This window comes from Amia ocellicauda, chromosome 4, assembly GCF_036373705.1.
Source record: "Amia ocellicauda isolate fAmiCal2 chromosome 4, fAmiCal2.hap1, whole genome shotgun sequence".
NCBI classification, from domain to species: Eukaryota; Metazoa; Chordata; class Actinopteri; order Amiiformes; family Amiidae; genus Amia; species Amia ocellicauda.
The window spans coordinates 10,158,874-10,183,419 of NC_089853.1; the positions used below are offsets into that span (position 1 = coordinate 10,158,874).

At 39.0% G+C, this 24,546-nt stretch overlaps 1 protein-coding gene across 1 annotated transcript in view; it reads left to right on the forward strand.

Moving 5' to 3' along the window:
• Positions 1 to 16,291, forward strand: part of otog (otogelin) — a 46,047-nt gene extending 29,756 nt beyond the window's left edge. The window contains exons 24-44 of the mRNA XM_066700957.1: positions 379 to 3,758; positions 3,970 to 4,147; positions 4,345 to 4,490; positions 4,755 to 4,844; positions 5,190 to 5,376; positions 5,608 to 5,828; positions 6,213 to 6,351; positions 6,459 to 6,647; positions 6,891 to 7,100; positions 7,385 to 7,489; positions 7,646 to 7,750; positions 8,332 to 8,433; positions 8,760 to 8,858; positions 8,948 to 8,988; positions 9,075 to 9,150; positions 9,556 to 9,734; positions 10,001 to 10,105; positions 10,481 to 10,600; positions 10,880 to 10,925; positions 13,368 to 13,447; positions 13,839 to 16,291. Of these exons, the coding sequence (XP_066557054.1) occupies positions 379 to 3,758; positions 3,970 to 4,147; positions 4,345 to 4,490; positions 4,755 to 4,844; positions 5,190 to 5,376; positions 5,608 to 5,828; positions 6,213 to 6,351; positions 6,459 to 6,647; positions 6,891 to 7,100; positions 7,385 to 7,489; positions 7,646 to 7,750; positions 8,332 to 8,433; positions 8,760 to 8,858; positions 8,948 to 8,988; positions 9,075 to 9,150; positions 9,556 to 9,734; positions 10,001 to 10,105; positions 10,481 to 10,600; positions 10,880 to 10,925; positions 13,368 to 13,447; positions 13,839 to 14,039 (5,999 nt within the window). The 3' untranslated portion in view covers positions 14,040 to 16,291. The remainder of the gene's footprint in view (positions 1 to 378; positions 3,759 to 3,969; positions 4,148 to 4,344; positions 4,491 to 4,754; positions 4,845 to 5,189; positions 5,377 to 5,607; positions 5,829 to 6,212; positions 6,352 to 6,458; positions 6,648 to 6,890; positions 7,101 to 7,384; positions 7,490 to 7,645; positions 7,751 to 8,331; positions 8,434 to 8,759; positions 8,859 to 8,947; positions 8,989 to 9,074; positions 9,151 to 9,555; positions 9,735 to 10,000; positions 10,106 to 10,480; positions 10,601 to 10,879; positions 10,926 to 13,367; positions 13,448 to 13,838) is intronic.
• Positions 16,292 to 24,546: the final 8,255 nt, after the last annotated feature.

Here is a 24,546-nt window from a genome sequence, read left to right on the forward strand (position 1 = left end):
TTTCTTTGCCCTACAGAAAGAAAAAAGAAAATAAAGCATCATTTTGTTGGACTTCAATGAATACATTATTCTGTCCCCTGTGAGGTTAAAGATTAACATGACATTGATACACCAAAAGTACCCTTTGCACGTGCTCTTAGGCTTATTTGCTGATCCTAGGGCATATTACATCACCACTGTAAAATATCGTGTTTCTTAGAAGTTGAAATATTCATTCCAACATCTGTTTAATTAAGCTTTAAGCAATAATCCTAGATGCCAAAGCACGGGTGCTAGGATTTTAATTCTGCCACAAGTAATGCATTTACCCCCTCCTTTTTTCTTCTTTTTCTTAAATAACAGTACTTATCTAACAGTTGTTTTATTATTTATCCTCAGGCATTAAGCCAACAGTTGCTGTTGAGCCAATTACTCCCCATAGTACTGTATCAACACCTGCAGCTGTCACTTCTCAGGCCATTAATGCTACTGCTTCGTCTACGGCACACTCAGTCACCCCTGCTGACACCGTGAGGCCGCTGTCCATATCTGAAACAAAGAGCACTGCTTCCACTACAATCTCTTCCACAGTCACTGCTTCCCCAAAAACCCTACATACTCCTGTGCAGACTCCCGGTGCCACTGATATAGTGTTTCTACGCAACGTCACAACCCTGTCCACCAGTGTTACTAAACCCAAAGCTGGGCTCACTCCTTCGCCTGAAATGCCCACCAACACAACCACGGGAGCTGAACCGTTAGTGACCACAGCGGGTCCGGCTGTGCTGGAATCCAGAACGACGGAGAAAATATCTGAGCCTTCAGCTACGAGCCTGGCTAGCCCAAGTTCTTTGTATACTCCTACACAAAGCACAGCAAGCTCCAGTACCATCTCTACCATAGCTCCTTTTTGGATGATCACTACCCCTAAAGTACCAGCAACCTCACAGAAGACAACATCCTCCTTTCCAGCACACACTGACTCAAAACAGCCTACTACACTGGACTGGTCATCAGATGCCATAGCAATCTCTACCAAAACCACCACCACCTTAGCGGTAATCACAACATCACTCGCAAGCAAGGAGACAGAGATAACATCTGCCACAAGTAAAATTAAAGTGACTCCCATGTATACAACTGCAGGCTCAAAGCCGGCAAAACAAACAGAAACATCCAGGGTCACAGAGACATCTACTGTGACTGCAGCCACTACAACTGGGTACAAAGAAACTAGCACCAGGGTGATGGAAGGTACAACTTCTACACTTACAACTAAACCTATGACTTCTGAAAGCACTTTGTATGCCTCTCCTGCTGACACTATAAAAACAACAGAGCCTTCCACCCCAGATACCCATTCTCCACTTATCTCCACTACTCAAACCACTTCAGAAAGCACTACCTACACCACCACCCTTGATAAAATTACAGATACAACAATGGAGATCAGCCCCACACTGTCGACCCAGTCAACTACATCCTTGAGTACGGCACACAGCTCCCCCTTGAAAACAGAGCCACAGCTTACTTCTAAGACTACTCCAGGAAGTACTGAATACACAACCCCTACTGAACTAAAAACATCCACGAAACCTGCAACTCCGTACACACCCTCAACGGCTCCAGTGTCTGCAGTCCTTCTGGGAACAACATCAACGGAGGCCGCTTCACCCCGTTCTGTCTCTCCGCCATCTACAGAGACAGAGAAAACAACATCCGTGTTCCTCACTGAACTCGCTACTTTCACAAAAACAACAATACCAACACTAACCAGGCTTACCACAAGCCTTGCTACGTCCAAAATCCCCACCACTGGAGCAACAAGTTCAACACCACCAGAAGAGAAATACAAAACAACTGCTTCAACAGAGAGAATCTCCTGGTCACCGGGTATACAAAGCACAGAAAGTACCACCTCAATGCCAACAGAAGAAAGTATAAGAATATCCATAGGAACGACGTCTGCTGAATTAAAGACAACGTCAATGGTATATCCAGCAGATACAATTTCTGCAAATGCTACTACATCACAGACCACAACATCCCCTCCACTCTCAATGGAGGTCTCTCGTATGACCTTGAAACCCACCGAAATTGCTTCAACAATTGCAGTGTCACCTCACAGAACAACCCCCACCTCAACACCAGGATTAGACACCACTTCAACCACTCCTTCATATTCATCTTCTACAGAATACAGTTCAGAAATGACAACTACTACTGGCTATAAACCAACATCATTAGCAATTTCACATCCTAGTACTACACCAACTACAAAAGTACAAGTCTCGACACTGGCCACAGAATCCTTATCGCAGCCGACTACACTAAAGACAACTCCGACAGACCAGACCACTTCAGTTGTGGCCAAAATCGCCACAACGCCACACTTCCAGGTAGACAAATTAACAACAACAGGCTACTTAGTGAAACCTGTGACCCTGTATCCAAGCACAGCAGCCACAATCGGCAGTACTTTAAGAGGGACTCCTTCATTAACCTCAGTGAAGCCATCAGTCTCACCCGCTGCCACTGGGACCACTTCTCAGACAGTTTCCCAGACTACAACAGCAACCTTAGAATCACCTTCTACCACAAAGAGTACAATTCAGACAACACCAGTTCCAGAAAGCAAACCCATTTCTTTTTCATCGGCTACTACCAAAATAGGACTGCCTGTGGTGTCATCCACAGCAACAGGGAAAATGTCAGCCATTACATCTGTGAGTTATAGGACAACAGTTCTTGGAAATTCTACTACTCAACCTTTGATCACATCCATGTTAACCAAGATCACTAGCACTGTCATGGTTAGTGAAAAGCCAGAAGTGTCGACCGCAACAACAGTGATGTCCACATTATCATTAAGTACATCCTCTGAAGCAGAATCATCTGGTACAACTGCAAGCACCACAGTAACTTCAGAGAAGATTCCTACAACTATACTTGCTGTCACACCAACTCTTCCAACATCAAGGTCCACTTTGGAGTCAGCAGGGCCTGAAACGACACAGTCCACTACATTGTCAAAACCTTCATGGGAAACATCTAAAGAGACCTCAACAGTGAAATTAACCACTGAGAAGGTAACTGGATCATTACCAACATCTCCTTCTTGGACATCTACGACATCCCTACATTATCCTTCATCCCCTCCTATCACACTTCCAAGTACTGTCTCCACTACAATAAAAACAACAGAAAGACTGATGCCTCCAGCTGCCACTACAGCAAAAAACATCACAGCTGCAACCAGTACAGAACCGATTCATACTGCATCGCTTTCTACAGAAGCAACGATATCCACAATCACGGCAGCGCCAAGCTCAACCACAATCCCTCCTGAAAGGACAGAAAAAACCCTGGTGCCAGATTCAAGCACCACTCCAACAGCACCACAGCCTTCTACTTCAGAGAGCAAAGCTGAGACAATGGCTGACAGTACGATAAAAACATCCATGACACAAAACGCAACTGCAGCCCCAGACAGCTTGAAAACCACAGCTTCCCGTGTCTCCTGGCTGACCTCTTCGAAACAATCTGTCACTGCGCCTCCTAGCAGTGTGTTCTCATCAGCGAAATCAACAGCATCAACGAGCACCCAAACCTCACAACTGTCTTTAAGCACTGTGGCACAATACACCAACAGGACAGAGCACTGGCCAGCTCAGAGCTCTGAGGCAGCCCTTCTCACAGAACACACAAGGACCCCAGCAGTGTTACTGTACACAACTGATCACAGCACAACTGTAGCTGCTTCTACCAAGATGTGCACAGTGAGTCAATATTGCTCGACGTTATGCTTAACATATTATTAAATGCTTTTGTTTTAAATACGTTTGAGCGATATGCCCAGTTTTCATCAGAAATGTACGATACACCTTCTTCTTGATCCTGAACAAAATTACCATCCAGTTGTAATCATAATAATAGTAATGACTCTGATAGGAATATAACAATGTAACTTATTTTGTTACTGTTTTGCAGCCTCCATATTCTGAGATTATTGATGAATGCACAAAATACGTTTGCATGAATGGACAACTGATGCTGTTCAACAAGTCACAGAACTGCCCTTATAATGCCACCCCTCCTAACTGCGGGCTCCTAGGATTCGCTATCCTGGTGAATGGGGACAAGTGCTGCCCGCAGTGGGACTGCCCCTGTGAGTTCACCCAATGCCATGCTGCTTAATTAGGAAATGTGTGAAAATGATGCCATTACATACTAGCCTTTTTACACTGTACAGTATGCAACAGAACTAGAACATCATTACTTACAGACCTAAAAGTCAAGTGAAAGTTATTAGGGGTGATGATTTGGAACAAGCAAGATTGTATGTCTATATTCATATTTCTCCAGGTCGTTGTTCGGTCTTCCCTGACTTAAACGTTATTACCTTTGATGGTAACAGTGTGGCAATCTACAAGGCAGCCTCCTACATTGTCACCCAGTTGCCCAATGAAACTGTAAGCATTCAAGTCCAGGAGTGTCAGAGCTCAGACATGGTGAGTTTCTACCTTTGTCTTTTGAGAATCGTACTTAGATTAATATTTATGACGTGTAATTATACAAATATTGTTTGTTTGTTTGTTTTGTATGTGGTTGGTCATCATTTTACCTGTTGGCAAACGACACTCCACAAAACATTAATTAGATAAATAGGTCTTCCCTACAACGGAAATAGAGCATGAGACTACAAGCATATTCATCCTAAAAAAGTGCATGTTTTTAAAATCAACACTTTTGACTCTCCATTTCTTCCACCATAGCTCCTCTGGAACTTCACCAATTTGTGCCTAGTGGGTCTTAATATCACACACAAATCCCACCAAGTCCTGATCAACCGGCTGCAAAGAAGAGTAAGTGCTTTACCCCTTGTGAGGTTATTCCTAAGAAAGACACAAATGTACAAGTCTGGTCCAATAACCATAATTCCAACAAAATATCAAACATTAGATTCAAACCTTAGATGTAACATTAGATGTAACCCATAGTTTAAGTCATAACCAAGATGAGAAATCAGACTACAAAATAGTGCACTACAAATACAAGATATAAAATGTAAAGAAGAAGTGTTTTTTTTTTTCTAAAGAAGATATATACAGTATGTATATATATATATATATATATATATATATATGTGATTGATCTGTCAAAATAAAAATGTGATTCTGTTGGTATTAATGCTATGGTATCCTCCATAGTTGTACATCAACTCAAGGTATGCAAGACCTCGATTTAAGAAGCATGGATTTGAAGTTCTGGACACTGGCAACATGTATTTGATAAGAACGCCAGCAGGACTGAAGATACAGTGGTTCCACAGCACTGGCATGATGGTCATTGAGACCGAAAACTACAGCAACAGACTGACTACAATGGGCTTGTGTGGTGTGTAACAGGTCATTTATACCCTAACTGCAGAGAACTACATTGTATGGTTTCAGTTTCAACTTCCTTGAAGAGTACCATAAGATTTAAAACCCTGATAGCATTAAAAAATAAAAAAGCAATAAATAAATAAAAATGTAGAAATAAATGCTTCCAGAATGAGATGAGGTGACAACTCAAAATCAGCCTGTTCATCTATGTAATGTTCCCTTTCTTGCCTGTTTACTACAGGGTGCTGTGATGGAGACCCCACAAATGACCTGACGATGTCCAACGGGACCACCATGAGCGAGAGCGAAGACCCCACACTGTTCATCGACAGCTGGCAGATCCCCAACACCACCAGCTTCATGGGCCAAAACCGGCGGAGAGAGGTCAACTGCTCCACCAGCGACTGCTCTGACTGCCTGGGCATGCTCAGTAACCACACCTTCAGCAGCTGCCACTCATTTGTACGTCCATTCTTTGCAATGTAGCACAACATCAGAACATGAGAAACAGATTACATGTGACAGGAGCTTGCTTGGCCGATTCTGGCCACTGAGTGTCTAATAGCTAACTGATACCACCATCTTTTCAGCTGTTTCCTGAAGGAACCAGTTTAAAGGTCAATTGCGTAACAGGCATTTATTAAAATCTACTTGCTCTCTTATATGTTCATTACAGGAGTTTACGAATTTGAGGAATACACACCAGGATGCAGTTAGGCACCACAGGACAGTACAGCAGACTCTCATGAGGGTCCCAGAATGCCCCATTGATGGCTTGTTTTGTATTATTCTGGATGGGGTGTCAGTGTACTTACAGTAGGCATCTGCCATCCGATTTCTTTTCAGGTCCCACCCTCGATATTTTGTGAAGTGTGGGTCCGGGATGCGGAGTATGTGAAGAACCCCTGTATAGCACTGGCTGCGTATGTAGCTGCCTGCCACAAGTTCAACATCTGTATAGAATGGAGGAGCCCAGATTATTGCTGTAAGTAATTAGTTCAAGGGTGCAGTGCTAAATACAGTCAATAACCATATACTGAAAAATAATTCATCATTAAAAAAACAAAAACAAAACTTGTGTCTCGCATTCAGCCTTCACATGCCCGCCGGAGTTACGCTACCAGGCCTGCTTGCCTGCCTGCAATGCCCAGACATGTCCAAACCATGAGTTCGACTCGGACCCGGAGGAGTGTTCCGGGCTGACAGAGGGCTGTGTCTGTCCAGAGGGGACGCTCCTGCACCGGCCCTACTCCGCCCTCTGCATTCCCACTGAGAAGTGTGGTGAGTTCTCAACCACTTAACTAGCTGAAGGCATTGGTCTCCAAAACAAATCACACAGCACATTACAGTTGGCCTTTATGGGCATAGCTTGTTTTAGATTAAGAAAATGCCTCTGTGACCAGTTCAGTCAAAGTGTTTTTTACATTATCGGCTAAGGCTGATAACAATGTCATAACATGAAAGATGCAGGCACTTATATACCTATCCACCTGTCTGTCTGCCTGCCTGCCTGCCTGAGCCCAGCCTGCACGGACAGTTTCGGGACACCGCACGCCGCTGGGGAGGTGTGGAAGGCCTCCAAGGATGGCTGCTGTATGTACAAGTGTGACAATGACTCCATCGTCCCAGTGGCGTATAACTGCACGCATGTCCCAGAGCCAGTCTGCACTAGAACCGGGGAGATTGCGGTCAGCCTTGCTGACGACAAGAGCTGCTGCCCCCAGAAGGCCTGCGGTAGGTGCTTGTGTCCATAAGACTGAAAGGTCTAGTGATGAGTCCCAACAGAATGTATCGCCTCTACAAACACATGGGACTTTATTTTTGCAATAATAATCTGCAAATGAGAAGGGAGAATTTAATCACTTAAAGGATTGCCTAAGACATAATGTGTTATTTCATTACAACAGGTATAATAAAGTCTCAATTAATATAGCCCTTGTCAGCAGAAAGCCATCAAAATGGGAGTATTCATTCCAAGCATTTCACTGTGGTTATTGATCGATTGTTTTTTTACACAGTTTGTAATCAGACTCTCTGCAACCACTTTGCTCTGGAATGTAAATATGGTGAGAAACTAGTTTCTTACTACAAAGATGACTCCTGCTGTCCTGAGGCCAAATGCGGTAAGAAATATCAGAAATATCTCTTTAGCCTAACTAATTCTTAGAAAAGTAGCCCAATCTCCAAGTTACACTTGTAATGCCTATTTGTATTTTTTGGATCCCCATTACGCTGCTCTATGGGTTAATGTCCCTGTGCCCCATCTTCTCCATGTCCAGAATGTGACCCTGATCACTGTGAGTCTGATATCCCGACATGCAGAGAAGACCAGACCCTGATCGCCACCCGTGCTGATGGGAGTTGCTGCATGGCATACATTTGCAGTGAGTTAGTTATAGGAACGCCATTCCTGGCAGTCTCTCTTGCTGCCTCTATCTGCCTGACCTGCCTGCATAACAGTTTGACTAATCTGAGGGATTTATAAAACAAACAAACACACACATTCTTATACATAACTAGTCTAGGTACTGTAAATTCTATTCTAGGTGTTTCATGCTTGATACTTATTTCATAACTGTTCAGGAGTCACTGGCTCATGAATCTTGAGATGCATCAAACTTCTAGTGAAATCCCCTCCTCTGACTGTACTGTTAATTAAAAATAAAGGAATATCCCTAGAAATGTTACATTGTAAATATGTGATATTTTGGAAGATTCTGAGGGATTGTTTTGGTAAAAGTTCCCAAAACTGAAGAGTAGCAATGCAACCATTTCAATAAATAAACAAACAACAGCAGCAACAAAAACAACATCTTGAAAACAGCTGAGCTTCTATAAATAAATACAAAAACTGAATACTTTCTGCACCTCCCATTGGCTAGCCAGGCTATTGTGCGTTTCAGCTCTCAGCAGCCACATTGTCGGTCTAAACACAGTCAGTATGTGTGCTTGTGGTTTTGAACAGTGTGTGGCGCCTGCTCCGACATCATTCCTGTGTGCCAAGAAGGAGAGGTCCTCACAGTGGATGCCAACAGCACCGACAGATGCTGCCCAGCCTACCACTGTGGTGAGTGGGACTACGGTTCACAGGCCCTGTTGAAAGAAGGCAGTCGGCAGCGGCTGTCCCTGTCAGAAACACAATGCACGCCACACGCGTTTACACAGCTCCCCTTGAGCTGAACTCGCAGCCACCTGTGTTACTGAATCACACCAGTCCAATCCGGCTTTAGCAGCAGTTTACAGCAGTGAACTTCAAAGCAAAGTGGCATTTGTTTTAGGGCACAGAGTAGGGTAAGCCATTGTTATTTATAAAGTCCATTTTGAGTCAGTGTTAACAAATCTTGAAAACTGCTCGGCACCGAATGGAGCGCTAACCTTATGATATTATTTCAGTGTGTGAACTCTATCGATGCTCAGAGTTCAGATGTCCACTGGGGATGTCTGTGGTTACAGCGTGGAGTCCAGAGAAGTGCTGTCCATTAAACACTTGTGGTAAATGTGTTATACATGAAGGTATTTTTTTTAATATACAACACAGACATTATAATACAGACAACTGATCGCTTCTCTGTGTCTTTCAGAATGTGCATGTGACTTGATCCCTAAACCAAAATGTACTCTGGTAGGTAGTCAGTCCTTCACATTATGTATTCAGACTATTACATTTTGTGTCAGTCTGTCTGTAATTTCTGGTCTTTATGTCAACAGGGCGAAACCCTGCAAATTGACAGCCAGTTCCTTGCAGACCCTGAAAACCAGTGTGGGTGCACTAAATACAAATGTGGTAAGTAAACTAGGCAATACAACAGCAATATGCTAAACGTGTACAGTTCAAAATTAGGATATTAAAATGTAGCTTGACAATTTGTCAAAGACATTACAAATGTTTTCACATCCTCCTAAAAATATATTTTAGAGAAGTAAATGAGATACCCCAGAAAAGCATGACACCCTGTATTTTGGTGTCTTGCTGGGACAAGAAACAAAGTTATTCCATGTCCCTTCGGCTGGGATTAATTCAAAGGCTTCTTTCTGTGAACTAAGGGGAATGCACTGGGTACTTAGCCAATTTTGTGGTGTGGATGGGATCTTTGATATCATACAGACGAGTGTCTTACAATCTGCAGTCCAGTTCCTGTTGATATGTGACTGTGCTGTGTAGTGCACTAATTAGTGTGTGTGTGTTTAGACCGAGAGCTGGTGTGTGTGGATGGGGAGCGCGGAGTGATGAGGCCTGGGCAGACCCTTGTGGAGCACACAGTAGAGGGGATCTGCTATACCACCCAGTGCACCAACAGCCTGGACCCACTCACACTCTACTACAAGATCAGAGTTAGCAGCACCAACTGTTCATCCCACTGCCAACCAGTAAGACCAACCCATCAACAGCAGAACCATTACGGACACTGAACCTACTGGACTGTAGTTAACACTGTTCTTGTTGAGAACTTATTTGGATGATGTGTTGGATTTTATTTATCAGGGTTTGTTAAACTGATTTACAAGCTTGGGACAGACATTGAAATGAAACTGTCTATGCTTATACACTGGATGCAGGAAGTCAGCAGTTCAGTATTTTTTTCTACAAATGATTCTTTTAATGTTTTGTCTTTTTCATATTCTTTTTCATCCAGAATCAAGTTTACATTCCACCAAAAGACCTAACAACATGCTGTGGAGTTTGTAAGAATATCTCCTGTGTTTATCATATGGATAATGGATCTATTGCACTATACAAGGTATAGTAAAGTGAAGTATATGATATTCCAAGTATACAGTCACACCAGAAGGATGCAATATCTAAAGCCTTTAAATGACTTAATTAGGTGACACAAACATTTGTAGAAATTAGTCAAGGGAATGTATAGCCATGATTAAGGTTGCCAATTCCAGCTTAATCTATAGCACTGCTGGAGTCCAACACAATACTGTAACAGACAGTATGCATATACTCCACATCACTGCCAGTCAAATCAAAGTGTCTAACAATTCAAGGTCACCTATATGATGGTAAAGAGTTGATACTTATTCATAATGCAGACCTAAATCAAACTTAAGTTTTATCAGTGATGTTGGATAAGAGATAGCTATGAAACAGTTTTCTTGTCCTTCAGCCTGGGAAAACATGGATCTCCAACTGTATGACGTATGACTGTACAGACACATTGTCAGGACCCACCCTGATCAGCTATTCGGTCAGCTGCCCACCGTTCAATGAGACCGAGTGCATGAAGGTCAGTGTAAAACCATCAGCCAGAGCCTTGCTGGGAAGCAGCTCAGAGCTATGATTTTGAAACAAATGTCAAACTGCCATTTTAAATTGAAAACTTGTAATGAAATTTCATAAGGTACTAACAATATGGTATGTACTCTACCTGAACTAAGCATCAAATAAAATGTTTGTATTTGTATTTGTCAGCCCCTTTGAGATCACAAACAAAATCATGTTTCCATTTTCTCCTTATCATTTAACTTTTTTTCAACACATAACACACCTTGACCTTTTGTCCTAGATTGGAGGAACAGTTGTAAGTTACATGGATGGCTGCTGTAAGACCTGTGAGTATTCATCAAATCAACCATGTGCTAAAACCTGTAGTTAACATGTCATAGTGCAGACCTGTAGTCTTACTGCTTGTTGTACAATGGAGTCGCTACAAAATGTTTTAACATGCGTTTCCACACAGCCTACATGTTTGAGCTGCTCCACAAATTACTCTAATTATTCTGAATCTCTCTCAGAAAGCTTCATTGGTGTGGCAGCCCCTTCTTTTAAAAGAAATCTGAAACAAACCTAGGTTTTGTTTTATTTATGTTTTCTTATTTTTTTAACAAATATACAGTGGTCGACATATCTCTGTGTTTCTCCCCTCCCAACATGTTTATTGTGTAATTAAATATGGTACTTTATATGCTTTTCAATCAAAGCCTACATTGTACATTTATATTGCCCCAAAATGCTCTCTCCTCAGTTGACCCGTTCCAAACCCTGTGAATTGCAGGCTATAATCAAATAAGTTCCATTTTATCTGGGGCCCACCATGTTGTGTCACACAATTAAATGTGGTGGAGGAGAATGTTCTGGACTGCCATTTGAGGATGGTCTACAAGAGGACTGCTTTGTCACAGAATCCATCATCAAACACAACCTTAAATGTTTTACCTTGCAATGCAATTGTTTTGCTAATGAACAGTATCATATTTACAAACATCTGTCATTTGCTTGGAATTTTGTCTGTATCTGAGAAACTCTTTGGGTTTTGACTCGACAAATTGTGTAACAGACTAACAAAATGTTCATGCCAACAGTGACTTTTGCAGATGAAATATAGGGTAAATTAGAATGCAAAAATCATTACCAACACCCATTGCACAAAGACAATCATCCTTCGTGCAGAAAATAGCTGTATATGCTGTAACATTTTGTCAGTTAATATTTATCTCCATATTGAGTGTTGCATCCTGATTCTCTATACTATTTTCATGCCTTGAAGACATATCCACCTTGTTTCATATGGTATGTAGCAGATTATGGGGTAAAAGCATGGGGTATAAAAAGGAATTCAGTATTGTTTATTCCTGTAATGACTGAAAAGCATAAAAAGTACCTTCTTGAACCAGTGCATTGTGTGTAAAACTGCAACCTGACCAACATGTAACAATTTCACCAGGTACTGGATTATCCCTGTTTCCATTCCCCGTTAGCCCATTGCCTCCTACAGTTAGCACTAACTGTGACAAAGGTACCAGTTTACTGTAAAAAAGCACAAGGCTAGCCAGCACCATTGTTGATTTCCAACAATGTACTCCCTAAAATAGAATTCAGGACTCCAAAGAGTTGAAATCATTATTTGTCAGATATTTTTGTAAATAAATTGCATTGTTTTTTCTTCATCTTCAAATCTGTGCAGATTGTATACATGACACAGCTGAAGCTTTCCCCATTTTGCACTGTCAGGGCAGTGCATTGTTGTTTGCCAACAATGTACTGTTGGTAGTGGCCAGATTAGAAATCATCTAGATTTTTGCTGCATGTTTTTGTCCAAATGTTTGTGTTTGAGTGTGTTAGAAACTAATCATGTAGTCTTGTGATAAAAGTAGTGGGATACTTCTTGTAATTCTTTGGGTGATATGGTAGGCAATCCTTAATTTATTTTAATTCAGTCTAAATAAGTCCCAAATACACATGAATCCAATCTACAATTTTGTTGTGTGGACATTCACTAAATATACTGTAAGTAAACAAAAATCTGGCTGAACATGTTGGATTTTTATAGAGGAATGTATACCTGGTAAATTACCCAAATATTTACATGATATGTCTTCTAACTTATTAGAACATGTACTTTTCTTGCATTTCTGTTGTAACGAACGTTCACGATTATTTAACTTAAAGAGACATTCCTAATCAAGAATTAAATGGAGATACAGTATTTAGATCCACTTGCAATCATGGAGAGTTTTAAATGCAGCCTAAATTATTTGGAGATGACCCTTGTGTACTGTGTCATTGCTGTGCTCCAAATTATGCATTCATTCATTGAAGAAAAAAAAAAAAGAGAAATCTAAAGTACCTATATATCCAAGCTAAAAAGTGCTTCTTTTGGGAATATACATTTTATTTCTTGACTCTTCAATAGTCCTTGTGTGTGTTGTTTCAGTTCTTTTGAAAAAATATTTGAAATAACAATGATCTAAATAAAATCCAACCTAAATAAAAACATTTTAATTATTTTAATTAAAATAATTATTTTATTGATGTCTTTATATGATGTCACTTTTAACAACAATGTAACATTATAAACCTAGGAACAGTAGATATATAACTGCATTTTACAATCACTGTGAAATTAATCAATGATAGCTTCTAAAACTGCAATGGAGAACTGTTCAACACACGCAAAAAGGATATTATGTTCATGAAAGTGGAGTGGGGTGCTTTTCTGCAGTTTTAGATTTATTTTAAACTGCAATTAAAATGTTGAAATGCTTTCACTACAGGTAAAGAAGATGGAAAGTCTTGCCAGAAAGTAACGGTCCGAATGACAATTAGGAAAAACGACTGTAGAAGCAATAGGCCTGTAAGTATATGATTTATAGTGCACAGAATAGCTTTCCAGGGAAAACACTGAATATTTAGAGAAAGTTGCCTCTTCAATCTTCTACAGTTAACTCACCACACAGGCCTCTAATTAATGCATAGCAGCATAAAAGATTATTTAAAATAGTGTAACAAACTGACATAAACATAATGCTAATATCAATGACAGCTGTATTAAAGCAAGCTGACTATAGTAATGACTTACATTAAAGTAACAAACTATATATGAATACCAGTAGAGAACCACTTTGTCTGCCCATCAGAAATGTTTGACTGCTTACACTAAACAAATTCATCATGACAACAAGCTATCTTTAGGTGGATAAATGTTGTTTGCCAATTGGGGTTTACTGCTCCTTCCTTTTTCCTAGGTTAATATAGTGTCCTGTGATGGGAAATGCCCCTCTGCCAGCATTTATAACTACAACATCAACACGTATGCCAGGTTTTGCAAGTGCTGTCGAGAGATTGGGCTGCAGAGACGCTCAGTTCAGCTCTACTGCAGTGGGAACTCCACCTGGGTATACTACTCAATTCAGGAGCCTACAGACTGCTCTTGCCAATGGTCTTAGGAGCACACAGAACCCCACTGACCCAGGTCACTACATATTAGCTCAGAAGCATTTAGTAGAAGGCAGTCCGGTTCAGATAAGTTCATTTCATTGAGCATGTTCGGTCCTAATCTTTCCAGCTGTGGTTTGAGGTAAAGAGTCATCCCCATCTTTTTCAGGTATTTTATTATAATTGATAGGAAATGTGACTTCTGTTTATTAAGCTGATATTAAGTCTTTGGAGAGATTACTGCCTATCTTCTCTGAAGAAGGGGCAGATCCATATAATGTGGAACCTTTTCCATGTGGTTTGTGGATATTTTAAACTGGGCCAGTGACAACTGCCATGCTGACTCTGATACTCTCTTCTTAACCTCACATTGCTTTCATAGGAAGAACACTGGAAAAACAAGAAGGCATGTGGGGTGGGTTTGAGGTTGGCAATGGGTGTTAATGGACTTGCAAAAAAAAAATATATATAAATCTTTTCACACAATTGACAGGATCATTATAATTCTCCGCGCACACAACACCCAGAAACACACACACACACACAGAAACACACCCACGCACACAGAAACACATCCACAACCAAGAACAAAGACTGCATCACTATTTACGGTCACCAACCAACTCTATGTTGTAAGACATAAATAAATTAAACACAGATAAACTTAGAGATGCCAGGTTTATACATTTATTTTGAAACTCTCTACCTGTCATTTCAGCTGGAAACCATTTGTATTGTGGACATTTATTTTCCTCACTTTTTTAGATTAAATCACAGTTAGCTTATGAAGGTGAAACCAAATGAATGAATGGTAAATTCGGCACATCAGAAAAATACAGATAGAACACATAAACAATTGGGAGTGCTGGGTCTGGGTCTGCAGGAAAATCCACCCATTTTACATTGGATCAGACCCTAGACAGTGATCACTGTGAGCAGAATCTGATGGTAGATCAAGCTTACTGTTAACAGTTATGGATTGTCTTAGCGTTAGACTTTTAAATGCATGTAGATTTGGTAGTAGTTTAAGTTTCAATGACCCCACGGGTTGATGGTCTAATCTCAGTGGTCACCTCAGCATGGTATTTATAGACAACATCAAAACACGGGTGCAAGCATGTTAAGATTTATCATTTAAAACCAAGTTTGTGGGAGAGTGGGATTGTGTTGCAAGTGTAGTACAGAACAGGGGATCTGCCTTTTACAACATTACCGTGCTTTGGAAAATGATGGATGTTTGCCATTCGCAGATCTGCATATACTGACAACATATTCTTGATAGTCTGAGTAAGTCAGGATCTGGGTTGATTCACAATTATGAATCAAAAACCTAAAACTGTAGAAGAAAAATGCAGCCCTAGGAATGCATTCAATGGATTCAAGTAGCTGCAGTACAGTATAAACACACATTTGGCCATGAGGAGATGCATACAGCATGACACTTTATAACTGTAAGTATATAGGATTGCTCATAGCTGTTGGCCCCTGTATTTACTTAGATCATAGTATCTAGGCACTCAAACTTGTTAAGTAAAAATAGGCAGGCAAAATTTATTGTTTTCTATTTTGTACATAAATACATTCCATTTCCCCCTTAAATATACAGTATTTTTTAATTATTCCACATTTTAAATACATCCTGATAGAGGTTTTGCTTTAGGTAATTAAACATATACCATGATATTCAATGTTGTACTCTAACTAATGGCAGTAAAGTGTTACTTTATTTACATCAAGCTGTATTTTGAGCACTTTATTAATTTATTCCCTTGCATTGAACATATAATGGACTTTTTGTAGAGTAAGTTAGCAGATAAAACTTCTTCAAAGGTCTTCCATTTATAAAAATGGGCAAAAATAACACAGCTGCATTTGAAATGCGATGAACCAAAAGTATGTATGTGCCCAACTGACAAATTACAGCATAACATAAGTTACAAAAAATACTTATCAACTAGTCCAAATGTTGATAGTGTGTGTTTATGTGCTCATATTTGCACCATCTACATTCTATACAGGAAGCTAAAAATGCAGAACCCTAATATTTTATTTTATACCACACTAATCATCATCATGACATCACTAGACACCAACTGGGTGATATAAAAAAATATTGTTAAACTGTATCAGATGATGTATCATCTATGACTTTTGGATGTTTCGCTTTGAGTGTTGTTCATTAGTTCACTTTCGATGTGTAATATCGATAATGTGACTTTCCCATAATGTTGTTTCCCATTGGCAGTAAAGATCTGTTTCTGTACCATACTCATGTATATGTGATTTTTCAATAAATATTTCCTTAGAAAATCACTGTTCATGAGCACTATTTTGCAGTTCATGTCAGTATTTGCTGTGTTTACCATGGTGCCCCCCCGAATTCTGTTGTTATATCATGCTCTCCCTGCCTCATCTCATGACACTTTATAGATTTCAATTTTTTTATGGTTTAATTACTAAATTTAAGAATGGAATTCGATGATGAATTTCACGTTAAATCTTGAATCAAAGTTCTGTGAAAAATACTACAGCTCGTCAAGCAATATAGTCTGCCCTCTGCTGGTTCATTAAAAAAGCTGTATATTTAATCTTATTACTTTCCTATGTGCTATATTTAACTTTGCCATAACATATTGAAGTAGATCAGAATTAGAACAGATATTCACCTTGGCAACAGTCATAAACCTTCATCAAAAACAAATGCTTGATAGTGTGCATATCTTCATTTTAATTCCACTTCCCAATACTGTAAGCAAACTGGGCTTGTTCAATTTATTATGCCATTTAAAGAAGAAATGTCACAGGAACATCTCAAGTCGTGCCTCATTTGGTACCATTTAAATTCCCAAAATAAAAACATAATTTCAAATAATTTAGAATTTGCTTTGAAGTGTAGTTTCATGCTTTCAAGGACTGACATGGATTAAGAATGTGTTTTTAAGACTATTCCTAATGGATACATAGGTGGAGCTTTAAATTTCATCCCTGCAGCTGTTTCTCAGTTTATATTTTCTATTGACTTGATTGTTGAGAAATTTCTAGCTTCCCTTGGTACAGTGCAGCCAGCATCCACGTTTGAAATGGGTTCATCACGGGCCCTAATAGGACAGATGTCAGAATGGGATGGGGAGAGGGCTGAGGTCTACTGAGAACTGCACTTGTAAATCAAATCTCCAAACTGTAACATAAGATGGCTCAAGCACAAGACTTGCACAGCAGAATTTGTGGTATGCCTTAATGGAATCAGGCCTGCTCAAAGATTTGTATTTAAAGAGCTAGGCACCTGCGTTACATCTTTTCATCGGCTGAATGATTATACACTTCAAAACAGGTTGTTCATTTATTGTGCGATTTGGGAGACAGAAAAAAATGAAAAAAGAAAGATCAACTACACATAGTTGCTGTGAAATCAAAAGCACATGCATGTTAAAGAGATACAATAGAAATGTAGAGACAACAAAGTAACTATTGCTTGACACAGAATGCAGATAGTATTAAAGTATCAAGAACAGGTTTACATTCTGAATGTGAATTAAGAAAAACCATATACAGGCCATCATCCTCTGACAATCATTGCATCATCTGAGGGTGTACAGTGCGCTCACTACATTTTCAAAATATGATGGACATCAGAACATTAGGGGAGATGAGTTACATGTGGGAGATGAGATAGATACTTTCTGTGATGCAAAATATGATATGGGATTCCACAGATCATATTCATCCTGTTTGTAATTTACTAGCAGATATGTAGCCTGCATCTCAGACCTTTCCTGCTGCTTTCTATAAAACAAAATACACGTAAATAATAAAAGATTGTCACAGATTAATAGATCAGGGATAATTTGGTATAAACGTGTCATATTAAATGAAAAGACTGAAGGCAAAGAGATTTTTTACAGAACTCCCAAGACAGCTGGCTGGAAACCTAATTTCTCTATAAAACAAGCTTTTACCTATTTAGTTGTCATTTCTTTCCAGTATTGTTTTCGTTTTATTATTAATTTGATAGGCTGGCTTGATTTAAAGTAGTATATATAAAAAATAAAATAAAATAAAACTCTCAGACAGACAGTAATAAAAGAAGACCTCTTGCCAAAATGAAATGATCATTAAACAAACATGGCACCATGCACAACCTGTGTGGGCGCTCATAAATCTCCCTGTCAATGTCAGCAGTTCCATCCGCCATACAAATAAAATATACTGTGAAACCAGCTCATTCGACCACCATTGGGACTCGGAGAAAGTAATACCTTCACACAGGTGGCTTTTCAATCCCACGTGCTTTGCATTAAAAACAAATAGGGTGAAATAAATACAGGAGAAGCCACAGACACTCTTCTTTGCATTTATGTGCTTTATAAACCAGTTTAATTTAACAGTTAACAATGTACTGTAAAGCATGCAAGGCCTCCTGCTGCTTAACTGAGGTGAGGGACTGTATGTCTATACTCTGAGGGACTTCAAAACCCCTGTTAACTGCCTAGCTGGAGATCTTTTTTAATTTAATTTAATTTAATTTAATTTTTAAGGCTAATATTTATCAGAATGTGAACAGTCATTGATGTATAACAGTGTGAAACAATAAAATATATTTTCTTCATGTGGCACCATAGTAACAGTTACAGTAAGTGAGGTACAGTACTGACTGACATATTATTTGCAGTTCCTGGCTGATCCTGGCCAATGGTCTGTTAAAACTCTTATAGGCTGCAATCCTCTCAACACAGAGAAGAACAGAAATATATATATATATATTGGGAAAGTGTCACCTTACTCTCTCGTGGAGTCCTTGTAAAACTGATTTCATGGTATCTTGGTGGTAGTAAGCACTCAGACCACAGAACACATGCTGTAGATCTGTTAACCTAATACAACCTGCGAACTGACCTTTTTTATTTTTACAATGGGTGGTGATACAAATTCTTTTGCCCTTACTCAGAGATGGCAAAATAGCCTAAGGTATCACACAAGATCATTAAAAAATAGTAATTTAATTTAAATAAATGTGTACAATTCTTTTGCCAAATTGTGCAAACTTAAACCAGTTCATCATAATAGTTTTTATAATAGGCTACACATTTATTTGCAAATGCTGCATATTAGGCCTAAGTATGTATTTGTTGACTAATTCATAGAATACATTTAGGTGTTGGTTGAATTCATTCAGATTAGTTTTCTTATTTTTTGTGTTTCAAGGCAAGAAAGGGAATATTTTAACTTAGCTGCAGATATGTTTGAGTTTTTTTTTGTTTGTTTGTTTTTTCAGATGACGGTTTATTGCAGAGGTCATTAGGAAGCCAACATTTTTTATTTAATGATTTGGGTAAAGCAGTGGGGTAATACATGAGACCCCTATGGCCCATTCAGTCACCCTGTGTTGGTATTCACTGTCAGAGGTGGCCCTATGTGACATTTTATGTCTGTAGGCTTAGCGCTGACACCCAAAGATTTGAACAGCATAGTGTTTATGCAGTTGGGCTGTGGTGACCCTCTCCCTGAGCTACAGTCATCAAACCTCACATGCCTAAACTCAATGATAAAGACATCTCTTTGAAGAAAAAGGGCAACTAGCTGGGGTTCCAAAAAATATAGTTATACAACCCTGGGTATTGCTACAGCTGTTTGAGCAGCAGAACTGAAATTTGTACATAGATTTGTATGTCCTGATGTTTTCACAGTTAATGGTGGTTTTAAGAGCTCTTCTCAGATGCACGGTGTCTTTACTGAGCACCATGGTGTTCCCCCTGGGTTTGCTCTTTTACCCACTCTAGACACATAGTGTTGTTCACATCCTTAAAAATCATTCAGCTCAAGACCAATGCAATTTCTTTTGAGATTTCAGCTGGCAGAGTAATGCTATTGGACTTGAGAATTGAAAGTTATTGTTAAAAGACAAAATGGCAAATTACTCTAGAAAATATATATTACAGGTACAATATAATGAATCAAAACGTGCTGACCACGGCCATCAGCATTGTACGCTGTGATCTCTGGTCACAAAGTGTGCCAGTGCGACTGAATTTACCATCAGTGTTAATGAATTAACATTTTTCATCATTGCTTCTGACAAATGGCTACAAACATTTAGAGTTGATACCATCCATTAATGACTAATCAGAGAAGTAAAATATATTTTGCAGGGAGAAAGCACACACATGTGTAACATATAAAATGCTGAAAGAATAGTTTTCACTGTATTAATTTAGTTTCACTAAGTAGGGCTCTTGCAACTTAACACATCTCCTATTAACACAACATAAACAGCAATTATAATGCACCTTTCTGTAATCGTCTAAACAATGTCCAGCATACAATTTAGTAAAGCACAAGCATGTAAACAGGATTACAGACTAACTTCTCTTTAAAGCCACTGATGCTAGGTCATCATTTTTTCAGCAAGCTTTAAAAAAAAAAAACAGGGTTTCCAAGTTGGCAAGATTCACAGATCCTGCAGATTGAACGGCTATTATTTCATACAAGAGCTTCTCAGTGCTCGAAGAATCCCCTTTTCTGCAGCAAAGTTTCAAGTTCCTCAAGACAATTTTCTGGGTTTAACCGTCTTCCTGTGGAAATCAATAAATAGACTGTAGTCCAGTGATTCATGTTCAAGGGTCCATCAGAGCAAATCTTGGGTCCATGCTGAGTCTGCTGCCATTGTTGAAAGATGATACTTCAAAGTGCACAACCAGGGAAGATCTCATTAACCATCACACTGCTAGTAATGCAACCTGGGGAAACAACCACCCTCCTTGCCTACAATTCTTCAAGGACAATACTTTTTAAATTAATTTCAGTGTGCATGACATTTTTACTTAAAACTAAATCTGGCATTATGTTTTTAATTTGATAACCCTACATTTTAATGACTGACTTATCCAGAGATACATTTACTGGATTTGTTTTCATAATTGAATAAATACAATTAAATTATAAAATTAGTGTAATTTTAATGTAAATAATGTATTATACTTTTAAACCATGGAAAATGTCTTAAAAACCAGCCACTCTAGCCTTTAGTTATTAATGGGATTAAATGATGCCCTATGTTAAGTTGCATATTTACTCCTTAAATATCTTAATTTTTTTGTTTGACACTGACATTGCCTGTGGATTTGATTAGATTTTGACTGAGATGCAGTAACATTCGTGACCAGTGTCAGTAAGTTGTTTAGCGTTTTCCTCTTTATCAAACAAGGATCACATCATCAGAACAATGTCTGTTTGTTTCTTAATGCACATCCACACATTGCAGTAAATAATATTGGGTACATGCTTGCTAGATTGTTGTGTTTGTTGGCAAAAGTACTGTAAAATAAATGTTTGCTGATTCTTAATTGTGAAGAGGAATTCTTACGCACAGGCTACTTTGCTCAGTTCTACAGTTCAAACCAATTTGGGATCACCTCACCACATAAATGGTCTTTGAAAGTGTGGGGTATTATAATACATTAGCACTATTACACATTGACATGTTAATAACTAATGTTAATAGCCACCAAAATCATATAACATTGTAGGCTTTATTTATACATCTACTGCTTTATCACAAGTTAGTCAGTTAATGTAAAGATCTGGCCTAAATAACTTTAGGATACAATTTCTAAAAGCCGAATCTCATTAAAATCAAATATATGTACAATTTTAAAGTACAAGATTCAACTGTTGGTTAGTCTTGAGAGCTCATCAGTGAGAAATGTTAAACTCTGTAAGTGCACTTTACATTTTGAGTTTTAGCTCCCCAAGAACGACTACACCCAGATGTAAAGCAGGGTAAGGTATTCAGATAATTCTATCCTCTGTTCCCCCTTTTTTTTTTAAGAGCTGCTGTTAACTGAAAGCCCCTAAGTCTGGCAGACCTTTCGGTGGACAGGGTTAATGTGAGCGTTTTGTTTATGGGGGAAGGAGGAACCTCTGCCCACACTTACACACACTCTTTACTGTACCATGCTAATCTCTAAAGCAATGGCTTTAGTGTAATTTGTGGTGCAGCTGTCCGCTCCTGGAACATAGGGAAATTGTGCCCGCACATGTTCAGCTGCAAGAACAAATGTCTTGAGCAAATGAAAAAACAAGATGTCTAACCGCAGGCCCTGTGTTCATGCGCCGAGGAGCACGTGAGCAGGGTTTGCGTGCATTGTCTAAGTCAATCGACATGGCATGAGAGATTACTGCCAAGTGGAAGCACCATGTCAGTGGTGAGGGAAGAATGCCGGTCACTGATAGATGTAGAGCAGTTTATCAACAATACTGTGCCCATTGTTCGGCTTAAAGCAGGCGAGATTAAGAAGTCTTTAACTCCTTAATCCAAGGCAGGCAACTCCTGCGGGTGCTCAAAGCATCCAAAATTCAAACTCTTACACACACGGGGCATTGATTATTGCAGCGCACAATGAATTGGGCTTTAAATCAAGTCAAGTCAAACTCTTTGGACAGGGTTTGATTTAGATTTGCTCAACAGTGTTATCAATAAGACATTTCAAACCTGCGAGATACTTGTGAAGTTTGACATTTATTGATATACACAGTAAACTACAGCCATCCCAGGTAGACTCACTGGTACTCTATCCATTGTCGTTATGTGACAACTACATGTCTGCAGCTAGACCAGGAATTTGTCTAACCGATCTTTTATGCACACCTGCACTGTACATGGCAAGTCCTGGGGTCTACAGTGTTACGAACCTGAAGTATAATTATTCAGATATACAAATGATAATAAAAAGGGGCCAATATAGAATGTTTAAAACTTTAACAACATTTGTGTCCACACAGAGTAGGGTAGTTACAAAATTACCGGCATACTGCCTGTATCAGCGCGCCACAACCTCAAACCGTATCAGTTTCTACCATCTGTTGTCAGGGACTGCTTGAAGGATCAGAGCCAGCAAGGGGGGATTAGAGGGAGAGAGGCAGCAATGACAAAGTAATTCTGTATTGCTCCGCCTGGCCAGGGTAAGTTGTCCCCCTGTTAGTTTCTTATACAGTTTACAGTTATCAACAGCTGCAAAGAATTACGAAGAAACATAAACTGTGAAGGCAGTTTCAAAGCTGTGCTGTTTTTTTTTTTTTGGGGGGGGGTTGTTTTTTCCTCCACCACCATTTCATTTATTTCTATTTTAATTGCAACTTGGGTAAGCTTGTCCTATCTATACCTAAATGTACAAAGAGTAACTACAGTTAGTTAGTAGTTATATTAAATATGTATGCAGCACACAATTAAAAGAATGTAGAATAAATAGGATGGGATTACTATTAATCCAAAAACATTTGACCAGAAATTATTAACATGAATTTGGATTGCATTATATTTAACCGTAGCTACTGTAACAGGATAAATGAATGCTACATAATACACAGCTATGATGCAGGTAGTTGGCAATAAATATATTTATGAATCCACAGATATAGTGTATACAAATAGAAGTTTCCAATTATTACTGACAACTATGATTTTGAAATAAAGGAACAAAATAAGAAGCCTCAAGTGAAGTCTCTGATCAGAACCATCAAAAAAATTCAAAAGACTAATCATTGTTCTTACAGTGACTATGAAATCTATTGCAACAAGCCAGGACCTTAAAAGATCTTGAAACAAAACTAGAAATATATTTCTCAGCTCAGAGTGCAACAATGTAATAGGACCTGAAATACTTGATGTATTTGTGAAGTATAATTTTAAGAATTTTTAATTTATGCTTTTTCTTAATTTAAAAAATATATATTTCAACAAATTGCCAGCACAGTACAAATTTCAGTCTGTTGAAGGCCTATCTCCATTGTATTTATTATTTATTATTATCAAATGAGGAGAAAAGCAATCTAGCAATGGTAAATGATAATGATCTTGACCAGCTGTTTGTGACTTTTTCACTAGTGAGCATCACATTCTGAAAAGCCAAAATGCAGTCTTATCAGTTCTCTAGACTTACGTGGCTACAGTTAGGGTGTTTCCAAACTGCAGGAGAAATATATCCAATATATCCACCAGCAAGGTTATCCACATGCTATTGTAAATCATATTTTAAGCTAATAATGATTTGAAGCTGATCTATCCCAATTAATTCTGATTGATGGCTCAAGGTCACTAAGGGCTGACGTTGTTACGGATATTCAACTTCAAAGGTGTATAGTGTTAGTCAAAGGCACCTCAACCATTTCTGTGGTCGTTGCATTCAGATCTCCTTCCACCGCACACCAGAAATAATTATATTTGTCCATTTGCCACCTAAGCTGCTTTTATGAAGTGAAGCTGCATAACTTTTGGAAATATTATAGTTTTATTGTTCACTTTCAGAGACACTACAGATTACCAGATAAATGCTTACCAAGGAGTCAGGCATGTATTGTACAATGAGCAACAACTCCCAAGACATTTGCAACTATTGAGGCTTTTCTCTCTCTTTCTTTCTTCTAACCACACTATAGTCTATTCACCTCATTGCAGTATGCCCCCCCCACACACACACATACAAACAAATATATAAGTAGCCTATACTGCACAAGCCAGCTAAA